This window comes from Chrysochloris asiatica, unplaced genomic scaffold (assembly GCF_000296735.1).
Source record: "Chrysochloris asiatica unplaced genomic scaffold, ChrAsi1.0 scaffold00178, whole genome shotgun sequence".
Taxonomy (NCBI): Eukaryota; Metazoa; Chordata; class Mammalia; order Afrosoricida; family Chrysochloridae; genus Chrysochloris; species Chrysochloris asiatica.
This window is the reverse complement of record NW_006408696.1, coordinates 872,134-882,925: the sequence shown is the minus strand read 5'-3', so window position 1 is coordinate 882,925 and position 10,792 is coordinate 872,134. Positions and strand designations below refer to the sequence as shown.

Below are 10,792 nucleotides of genomic sequence, written 5' to 3'. Positions count from 1 at the left end.
GAGCTGTGTGAGAAGAAAAAGCCAGGCCATTGGGACAGCCACACCCCAAACAGGTGAGGTCTCAGGTGAATCATGCCAATAAGGGAGCCACAGCTCATCCCCAACCCTGCCTCACCAAGGACCCAGGACACTGGCCTCATAGCCCCAGACTATCCTCTCCTTTCATCTTGGCCCACTCCTCCTCCCCCACCCATCAGGTGTCCTGGAGCTAGGGCACCTGCCTTCTACCCCTATTCTGGACCTTCAGACCTATGAGATGCTCACAGAGTTCTGGGTGGGGCCTCAGGCTCCCTACTTCCTCTTTCCAGGCCCGATCCTCTCAGATTCCCAGAGATGGGCTCCAGCCAGGGAGGGTGGGGCTGTTCGTGATACCATCAGGAGTGGCGGGTTGCCTAGGTAGTGACAGAGCTGTGGCGGGAGCAGAACCATCCCTGTGCCTCCAGCTGACTCTAAAGTGCCATGTCCCAGCACCTGCTCCTGCTCCTCCTTGTGATCCCTGGTAACTCTGGGGGATAGCAGATGACAGACAGCTATGGGCCTACGTCCTAGCATCTGGGGAGCTGGAAACCAGGACTCCTGGGTTCCGGGTGAGGGGTGGGGTGTCAAAATGGAGAGGAGAGTGGAGTATCAGAGGAGGACATGGAGTTGGTCTCAGAAAAGGGAGCTAAGTGAGGCATCAGGAGGTGGGGAATGGAGAAGCAATAAAGCTGAAGGAAAGGAGTCATCGAGCTCACACATTACAGATGGGTCACCAGATTTCTGCTTCCTTCTGTCTTCCCAGTCAGTAGTTCCACCTCAAGAGCCTTCCAGGATGAAGGTAAGACAGCCGGGACCCAGCTGTGAACACAGGAAGATAGGAGGGGTAGCGTGGGTGCTGGCAGCGGGGCTGAGAGGGCAGGACATTGAGGAAGAGGGAGGTAAGGGAACTAGAGAGCAAGAAGATGAGGACTGGGCAGTGGGAGATGGAATGTGCAGTCACCAGGTTTTCCTCTCTTTTCCTCTTTGATTCCCAGCTGTGAGTCCTACCCAAGAAGAGCCTGAAGATCTGGGTAAGGAAGAGGCCTGGGGGTCCTCAAACCCTAAAGAAAGTTACAGATGGCTAGGCAATGAGGGAAGGAGTCCTGGTGTCTCAGCTGTGAAGAGCTCACCTGCTAACTGAAAACTCTACAGTTCAAATCCTATCATCTGCTCCAGTAAAAAATGTTGTTGCCATTAAGTACCATCCAGTCGGTCCCCACCCATAGTGACCCTGTATAGAGTAGCCAAGGAACGGCTGGTGGGTTTGAACTGCCAACCTTGTAGTCCAGCACATTATCCTGCAGCTCCAGGTTCTATTCTGTCATATAGAGTCTTACGAGGGAGGCAGAATGAATCAGAAACAAAGACGTTCCTTCCCAGAGGGTCCTCTTTGGTCTTCGTTCAAATGGGGAAAACAATGTGGAGTCTGGCGGTGGGGGTGAGGGGGACAGGGCTTTGTCCAGAGTTACCTGGACCCCTGGGGTGGTGGAGAGTGGGCTATGACTCTCAGGATTTCTCACTGCAGACTGTGGGCTCCCAGAGCCCTCTGCCCGCATCATAGGAGGCTCAGATGCACGACCAGGCACCTGGCCATGGCAGGTGAGCCTGCATCAGAGTGGGGGGCACGTCTGCGGGGGCTCCCTCATCGCTCCCTCCTGGGTTCTTTCTGCTGCCCACTGTTTTGTGGAGTGAGTATCTCCCTGCTTAGTCCCTCCCCTGCAAAAGCCAAGTCGAGCCCTCAGCTAAACCCCATCTCCTCAAAGATGCCTTGAAAAACCTTTCCCTTCCTGGCCCCAAAGTCAGTGCTTTGCTGGAAAGCGTGGTTCTGAGTGGGGCTGGGGCGGCCATCAGACTTCATCCCACCTCCACAAATCCAATCCTGAATCCCATCTTTTCAACTCTGTCTCCACCTCCTAGTCAGAATCATTCCTCTGCCTTTGTGAGCCTATCTCAATCTCTGTGTTGTTGTTGTTAAGTGCCGTAGAAACCCATTGGAATAGGGTTTCCAAGGAGCGACTGGTGAGTTTGAACCACCGACCTTGTGGTTCAAACAGGCCTTGCGGTCCAGTGCTTTTACTATTTGTTGTTGTTGTTAAGTGCCGTCGAGTCGGTTCCGACCCATAGCGACCCTGTACAGGGTTTCCAAGGGTGTAAATCCTTACCGGAGTAGAAAGCCTCATCTTTCTCCTATAGCAACCTCTAAATACCCAACCTCCGATCTATACTAACCGACCTCGCCTCGTTTGGTTTTGAGCCCTTACCTCCACGAGGGCCTGCCCCCTCCATAAGGTCAACCTAACCCGACCCGCCTTGGCGCAGGAACGGGACCTTAGAGCCCGCAGCCCAGTGGTCGGTTCTACTGGGTGTACACTCCCAGGATGGGCCCCTGGACGGTGCGCACGTCCGCGCAGTGGCCGCCATCCTGGTGCCGGAAAACTACAGAAACGTGGAACTGGGCGCCGATTTGGCCCTGCTTCGCCTGACCGCGCCTGCCAGACTGGGTCCTGCGGTGCGACCCGTCTGCCTGCCGCGCGCCTCGCACCGCTTGGCTCACGGCACCGCTTGCTGGGCCACCGGCTGGGGGGACATCCAGGAGGCGGGTGAGTGAGTATGGCAGGGCTTCAGGGCGGGATCTCGGAGAGGTGCAGAGCGGTCCTCAAGGAGGGGGGCGAGGGGGCGTGTCCTGAAAACAGAGCCCTGGAGGGACAGGACTAGAGGGCAGGCTGGGAGGGCGGGTACCGGGCACCTCCTGTAAATCCCACACGTCTCTGTCTCTGTAGGGTCCTCTTCCCTAGGGGTTGTTGCTGAGTTATTCCCACCCATTTCCTCCTCAGCCCTCTCTTTCTTCCTTCTAAATTCGCCTGAATTTAGGGTCGGACTCGGATTGCCATCCCAGCTCTGCTTTTTCAGAGGAAACACTTAGACCTCGCTCAGTTCATTTCTTCATGCGTAAAATGAAGAAAATAGTAGTACCCACTTCATGCGTTTGTTGGATGGATTAAACAGGAAAATCCACGCAGAGTTTATAGCATAGTGTGAACAATAGGAATAATGACTGTATTAGATATTTTACCTTAGACAATCAGTGTTCAAGCCCATAGTAGGTGTTCAGCAAACGTCTGCTCTGCTCGCCTTTCCTCCACCCTATGTCCCCCCACCCCCCACCTCCTGTCTTCTCTCTATTCAATCACACTCAATCAGTCATTCATTCAGTCATCTGTTTGTTCGATTCAACAGATATTTCTGATGAGCAAGGCACTATGTAAGGCATTGGAGATACATCAGTGAACGTAACAAATAAAAACCTCTGCCTTCTCAGAGCTTACATCCTAGTAGGTATCTTAGATATATTTGCTTATTTATGATTCCAATAAATAAGCAAACCCTCATTAGACGATGTGGAGAGGAAATTGATCACAGTCCTCCACATTTCCTTTCCCCATCATCCAATGCTAGCAAGGCCGTCACAGTGACTTCACATAGGCTGTGACTAGACATGTGCTAGCTAGGCTTTGGGGAGGGTGACCCAGGAGATGTTCTGCTGGGACCTCAGGTCATTGTGAAATCTGGGAACACTCTTTGGGCCACACCCAAAGCAAGAGATTTCTGGTGATTTTGAGAAAAGAGGACAAAAGCTTGCAGAAAGGTAGAGGGAAATGAAGGTCATGCTGAGGACCCAGATGAAGCATATTAGATGAAGTAGGACCAGTCTGCCTAGCTGAAGTGAAGATGTTGTTGTTGTTAAGTGTTATCAAGTCAGTTCCCTCTCATAGTGACCCTGTATAGGGTTTACAAGGAGCAACTGGTGAGTTTGAACCACTGACCTTGTGGTTAGCAGTCTAGAGGTTGCAAAAGTTGCTAAGGCTGGACCACATAGGTCTTAAGATCAGATTGAGGGTCAGAGGACTCCACCAGGTCCAGAGGCCCCCAGATAATCCCGAAACCTTCCTAGTTGGCCCCCAGGTACAGCCTCAGCCACCACCTGAGCTCTTGGGATTCTGAGTGGGAAGGACAGATTTCCCCACACGTTCTCCCAACCCCTTTCTAGATCCTGAGACTTAACATTCTTATCAGATCAGATTCACTGCAGGAAAATAGCTAAAGCCCCAGGTTTAGACAGTGGGATCCAGTTCCTCTGGTAAAATCAGAGCTGACATTTAGGAACATTCCTCTGGCAGCAGCAAGTGAAGGGGCTATTTATTGGGAGAGGGACCAGCGAGGAGGTTGGGATAGCATCTAAGGCCAGGGCTGGAGTAGTAGCAGTGGGAATGCCAAGAAGGCATACAAGGTCTTTAGGACTGGGGAATTTATTGGGCAGTGAGGATTAAAAGAAGAATCAGGGATTATGTCCAGATTCCAAGTTAGGTAATTTGGTAAAAGGTCACACCTAATATATATGACATTTTGTAGAAAAGGATGCCCTCTCTAGACCAATGCAACCCCATATCAGGGCTCTAGGCTTGATGATTTCTGCCCCCATACGTACCTTTTATTGCCAGGGGCCTTTATGTAGTACCTAGCCTGCATAACCATCCATGGGAGCTCTCACTTGATGCTTGGTGGGACTGTTCTGATATAAAGATGTAGAAAGAAGGACAGAGGCAGGAGAAGATAACTCTTTTGGATGGGGTGGGTTGAGGTGTCTGGAAGCAACTAGAGGGGACAAAGCTGAGCCTTTGGGAGCTGGGGTCTCCATTCCTGCCTCAAAGTCTCTGTTCTCTGACTCTGCTCCCTAGCTCCTCTGCCATTACCCTGGACACTACAGCAAGTGGAATTAAAACTGCTGGGAGAAGCTGCTTGTCAATGTCTCTACAACCGGCCTGGCCCCTTCAACCTCACCTTCCAGCTATTGCCAGGGATGCTGTGTGCTGGCTACCCAGAGGGCCGTAGAGACACTTGCCAGGTGAGGGGAGGCCCTGGAACCTGCCCCAATCTACAAAAAGAAGGCAAGCATGCCAATTGATGGGACTGACCTGAGGATGATGAATGGACAGAACCTAGGGCTTAACAAGTGGGCACTGTTATTTAAGGTAGGAGCTCTGGTAGCGTAGTGGTTACAAATAGGGCTGCGAACCGCAAGGTTAGCAGTTCAAAACTACCAGCTGTTCCGCAGGAGAAAGATGAGGCGTTCTGCTCAGAAACCCTGTACAAGGTCGCTATGAGTCGGAACTGACTCCATGGCACACAGCCACCAAGGATTTAAAGCCTTGAATACCTTATACAGGGTTGCTAAAAGTCGTAAGTGACTTGGTGGCACACAACCAAACTAATGCAATAGTTTTGGTGTCCTGGTGTGGTGCTGTGGGTTAATGCATTGGACTGTAAGGTCAGTTTGGACCACAAGGTTGGTGGTTCAAACTCACCAGCCATTCCTTGGAAACCCTATGCAGGGTCGCTATGAGTTAGAACTGACTCAAAGGCGCTAACAACAATAATGCAATAGTTGGGACTCCTGGTGTGGCATTGTAGGATCAGCACTGAACTGTGAACCACAAGGTCAGCAGTTCAAACCCACCAGTTGCTTCTCAGAAACCCTATACAGGGTCGCTATGAGTGGGCACCAACTCGATAGTACTTAACAACAACAATGCAGTAATTAAGTACCAGATTCTAAAATGGAATGACTCTAGTTAGAAGCTCAGTACCACCACTTATTAATTGTGTTACTTTGGTCACGTTACTTTACCTCCCTCTGCCCAAATTACCTCATCTGAAAGCTGGAAATAATAATGTTTCCCATCTCATAGAGCTCTTATGAGGATTAAATGAGATCACACTTAGAACAATGCCTGGATCTTAATAAGAGTTAAATATGTATTAGCTATTAATAATAATAAGTGCCCCCCCCCATCTCAGCTCATAACACAGCACCTATTATTTAGTAGATTGTCAATAAACGGTTGTTGAAAACCAAATGAATCCTTCACAGAAGGGAATTTTGCAAATAACCTACTGTAGGCCAAAACATAGTATATTTTAACCATTCCCCCCAGAAACTTTCTCCAAATTAAATGCATTTTTAGAGGCTTCAGTAGTGCCTGGTGGTAGTAAGGAGTCAAGCTGGATGGTCTTCAGGCTCCCTCCCAATTCTGAGGTCCCAAAACTCATTGACATAGTCCCCCTGCTTTCTTGAACTGGGTTACAAAGCGCTGTCCAAGAACCTTCTGTGATGATGTAAATAGTCCAGTATCTACGCTATCTAGTTCAGCAGCCACATTTAGCTGCTGAGCATTTGACATGTACTTAGTGTGTCTTAGGGACTGAATTTGTAAATTCAAATTTAATGGGTTTAAATGACCATATGTGGACATATTAGGCAACACAGTTCTAGAAGGCTCGGAGTCCTCTTTGTGACCCTCGGATAGTCTTGGCCTGGATTATAGATGCCTTAGGGACAGTGACTTGGTGTCCCCAGAACCATTGTTCAGGGTGTGTTCATCATAGGTCTGCTTCATAGATTCCTTGCTTTCAAACTGTCCTTTCTTGTTACTCTTAGCTTGCCTATTTCTAACAGCCTCTTGCTCTGGAATGACATAATTTCTGATTTAAGGTCATTATTTTAAATTGGATGAATTTAGAAAACCCCAAACAGGGTTTGTTTGAAGTATTTATTGATCAAGAATCATTTGGTTCTGAGTGAAGCCCGCTCCCTTGTATGACCTTTAATGTTTGAGCCTGGTGCCTTTGACTTCGGTTTGTGTAGAGCTGTAGGGAATACAGAGCTGGCACCATCCAAAGATGGTTACAGGTAGATTCCCCAAGTCACATGGCTGATCCACAAGCCACATGCAGCCAGCAAGAGGTGAAAAGCCCTATTATAAGATATTTGGGTCTCTGAACTGATCCTCCTGACATGCAGACATGTGTCTATCATCAGGGTGACTCTGGGGGGCCCTTGGTCTATGAGGAAGGTGGACGCTGGTTCCAGGTGGGAATCACCAGCTTTGGCTTTGGCTGTGGACGGAGGAACCGACCAGGAATCTTCACTGCTGTGGCTCCCTATGAGGCATGGATCCGCGAACAAGTAAAGGGTTCAAAACCCGGACCTGCCTTTCTTGCCCAGCCCCAAGAACCCCAGCCAGGTTCCCCGGAGCCCACAGAGGAGAACTGCACCATTGCCCTGCCAGGTGAGGGAGCAGGATCCTTGGATGTGTGCTGGAGTTAGAAGATTTGAGTTGGGGTGGAACTTGCTAGAAGTAATCTTAGAGGCAGGAGGTCTCTGACCCAGATTTCTCATCCCTCAGCTTGCGGGAAGGCCCCTCGGCCAGGAGCCTGGCCTTGGGAGACCCGGGTGATAGTGCCCGGTTTCAGACCCTGCCATGGGGCGCTGGTTTCCGAGAGCTGGGTCTTGGCACCTGCCAGCTGCTTTCCAGAGTGAGTGAGAACCCTCAATGGCCCGGAGACATCACTAGCTGATCCTAGCCTTTCCCCCTGGGGATGCCGAGTCCCAAATGGAAGGCGCTGGATTCAGCACGGACAGAGGAGTCCTGGTGGTGGAAGGGAGAGGGACAGTGCAAATAAAATCCAGTGTACGGTCACTATAGGTCACTATAAGCCTCGTTCCTTGCTTTCAACTGTCCTTAAAGCTAAGCCTGAGTGTACAAGTCAGGGGAGTCGGGAGGGCTGTGGGAGCCTGTCTGGGATACAAGATCCTAGCCTAGACATAGAGTCTAATTAGTAAGTAGGCCCAGGATTCGGGATTTGATGCCTTCCCATCCAATAGCCTTAACGGCCCAGACAACCAGTCCCGCGACCTTGACGCCTGGCGAGTGCTGCTGCCCTCGAATACGCGCGCGGAGCGAGTAACTCGATACGTGCCGCACGAAAACGCCTCGTGGGACGACGGCTCAGACCTGGCGCTGCTGCAGCTGCGCGCACCCGTGAACCTAAGTGTGGTCCCTCGGCCCGTGTGCCTACCCTACCCGGAACACTATTTCCTGCCCGGGAGCCGCTGTCGCCTGGCCCGTTGGGGCCGCGAGGGTGAGCAGGGTTTCATAGCAAGGTGGCCGGGGCCGGGGTCGCGGAGGAGACTGCCCCAGCACAGGGTGCACCTACTTCCCATTGCAGAGCCCACATCCAGCCGTGGTGCGCTGCTGGAAGCGGAGCTGTTGAGCGGCTGGTGGTGTCAATGCCTCTACGGCGGCCAGGGGGCGTCAGTGCCGCCGCCCGGCGACCCGCCACCCGCGCTCTGCCCAGTCTACCAGGAGGAGGAGGAGGCGGGCCGCTGTTGGGTGAGCAGTGGGGGCGGAGCCTGTAGGAGGAGTGGAGTACCCTACGAGGGGGTGGGGGCAGGGCTGGAGAACGGAACGCGACGGAGGCGGAGCCGGCGGGGTGGGCGGGACTGGCCCTGGAAGATTTGTGGGCGGGGACTGAGTGGTGGATGGGTTTCATCACTGTCCCTGGGCTTAAAGAATCCTGAACTCTTATTATATATACCAAATTTAAACAAAAGTCGATTCCGACTCATAGTGATCCTGTGTAGGGTTTCCAAGACTGTAAACCTTCAATGGAACAGACAACTACATCTTCTTATGACCAAGTACGGAAGAGTCTGAGCCCAGGAAAATTAAAGCAACTCTCTACACTTTTGCTGCAGAACAACTCTCGATGGAGCCTTCTGTGTCGGGAAGCAGGAACCTGGTTCTTGGCTGGCATCAGAGAACCCTCCAGTGGCTGCCTACGTCCGCGAGCCTTCTCCCCTCTGCAGCCTCACAGCCCATGGATCAGTCATGCGACTCGGGGAGCCTACCTGGAAGACCAGCTGGCCTGGGACTGGGGCCCTGAAGGGAGAGAGACAGAGACACAGACTTGTCCCCCACACACAGAGCATGGTGGTGAGGAATGGGGTTCAGGGGCCCATGAAAAGCATATAAACCCATGACAGTGGGGGCGTTTACGCAAGGGTTCCTAAGAGTACTCAGATCCATGGCGGGGGTCCATGTAGATGTCACCAAACTGGTCATCTCTTCTCTATAGCATGTGGCCTGCGACCAGAGACTTCTCAGATGGGGGCCCTATGGCCATGGCTGGCAGAGGTGCACGTAGCTGGTGACCAAGTTTGCACTGGGATCCTAGTGGCCCCAGGCTGGGTCTTGGCAGCCACTCATTGTGTCCTCAGGTGAGCCTCACCCATTTCCTGGAAGGAAAAACTGAGGTGGACCAAACAACTCTTAGAACGGTGGGGCCTTCTCCCTTTAGGACTTTACAACATAGGTGCACAGTGTTTTAAAACAGGCAAATACGGGGGCGGAGGAATAATGACGGAGTTAGTGAAGTGACCAAGAGATTCATTCCTCCCTTCTGCTTGGGCTGGGAAGGACTTTACCATTAATGTGGGGAATAGGAAATGACATGGCCTGGCCTTGTTCCAACAGACTGGGCTCTACAACGGTGCCCTATATCCAAGTGTACCTGGGCCGGGCAGGGGCCAGTCCCCTCCCACAGGGTCACCAGGTGTCACGCTTGGTCATCAGCATCCGCCTGCCTCAACACCTGGGACTCCGGCCCCCTCTGGCCCTTTTGGAACTGAGCTCCCGGGTGGAACCCTCCCCATCAGCTCTGCCTGTCTGCCTCCACTCAGGAGGCATCCCTCTGGGGGCCAGTTGCTGGGTGCTGGGCTGGAAGGATCCCCAGGACCGAGGTGAGTGGAGAGGACAGGGACCAGAACCCAGGGTCCTGAGGTGGCGAGGGTGACCGGAGGCCAGGGTCCCAGGAACCCCCTTCTTTTCTCGTTCTAGTCCCCGTGGCTGCTGCTGTCTCCATCCTGACCCCACGACTCTGTCACTGCCTCTATGAGGGCCCTCTGCCTCTGGAGACTCTCTGTGTCCTATATACAGAGGGGCAGAAGGACAAATGTGAGGTACAGGGGCCTGGGCATACTGGTCCAGGGAGGGAACAAGCAGTACTGGGCATTTGGACTCTAGAGACACTAGGATTGAGTTCTTGGGTTGTTCTTGTTAAGTGCCTTTGAGCCAGTTGCAGCTCATGGCAACCCTGTATAGGATTTCTGAGGCTATAAATCTTTGCGGGAAAAGAAAGCCTCAGCTTGGGTATTAGGCCCCAGATAGGTAGAAATAGTGCTTGGTGGGTAGACCTTGGAAGACCAAGGACCACAATGTCTAAGGATGGAGGAGACAAGCAGTGCTTGAGCCTAGAAGGAGGTACAAAGGACCTGGACAAAGTCTTAACAGACCTCTTTGACAGGTGACCTCGGGACCCCCACTTCTGTGCCACACTGAAGGAGGCTCCTGGATTCTCATGGGCATGGCTATTCGAGGGAGTCAGGAGCTGTTTGCTGCCGTTGGACCTGAAGAAACCTGGATCTCCCAGACAGTGGGAGAGGCCTACTTCCTGCCCCCAAGTGGCTCTCCCAACTGGCCTCCTGAGGGCAGTGACCTCTGTCCTCCAGACATGGCCAGGGCCTCAGGTCCCCCTAGGGCTGCTTTCTTCCTGCTGCTGCTCATCTGCCTGATCCAGTGCTGACCAGCTAGCTCCTTCTACCCCTTCTCCATCACCGGAATGCAACCCAACCTTGAAAGCACTCTGCCCACCAAGGTACCTTCAGCTAATTGGGCCTTGGTGCCCAGCTATTTTGGGCCCAGGAATCCTTGGGGGTGGCAAAAGGAGTGACAATAAAGGTGTAAACACTGACATGTGGTTTGTGGCATCTCTGTGAGCAAGCTGAAAAGGCCAGAACATCCTGGGCTAGGGGGAAGCCCAAGAAATCGGTCCCTCCCTCTTGAGGCCTCTTATGAGTCAGACCTTGGGCTCCCAG

The 10,792-nt window shown here is 52.4% G+C and overlaps 1 protein-coding gene across 1 annotated transcript; it reads left to right on the top strand.

The window, feature by feature from the left end:
- The first annotated feature begins 811 nt into the window (after window positions 1-811).
- Window positions 812-10,500, top strand: PRSS36 (protease, serine, 36). Its single transcript, XM_006871984.1, has 14 exons — window positions 812-917; window positions 1,014-1,049; window positions 1,544-1,706; window positions 2,338-2,618; window positions 4,755-4,921; window positions 6,896-7,145; window positions 7,263-7,392; window positions 7,742-7,998; window positions 8,086-8,249; window positions 8,615-8,852; window positions 8,995-9,136; window positions 9,393-9,658; window positions 9,756-9,877; window positions 10,222-10,500. Exons 1-14 carry the CDS (start codon window positions 812-814, stop codon window positions 10,498-10,500), a joined length of 2,601 nt encoding a protein of 866 aa, XP_006872046.1.
- Window positions 10,501-10,792: the final 292 nt, after the last annotated feature.

Excerpts from the sequence above, each read along its gene's own strand:
- PRSS36 (XM_006871984.1), top strand. The coding sequence starts at position 812 with ATGAAGGTAAGACAGCCGGGACCCAGCTGTGAACACAGGAAGATAGGA. Across the intron at positions 7,146-7,262 it reads CTGCACCATTGCCCTGCCAG|CTTGCGGGAAGGCCCCTCGG; the intron begins GTGAGGGAGCAG and ends CTCATCCCTCAG. Across the intron at positions 9,878-10,221 it reads GGCAGAAGGACAAATGTGAG|GTGACCTCGGGACCCCCACT; the intron begins GTACAGGGGCCT and ends CCTCTTTGACAG.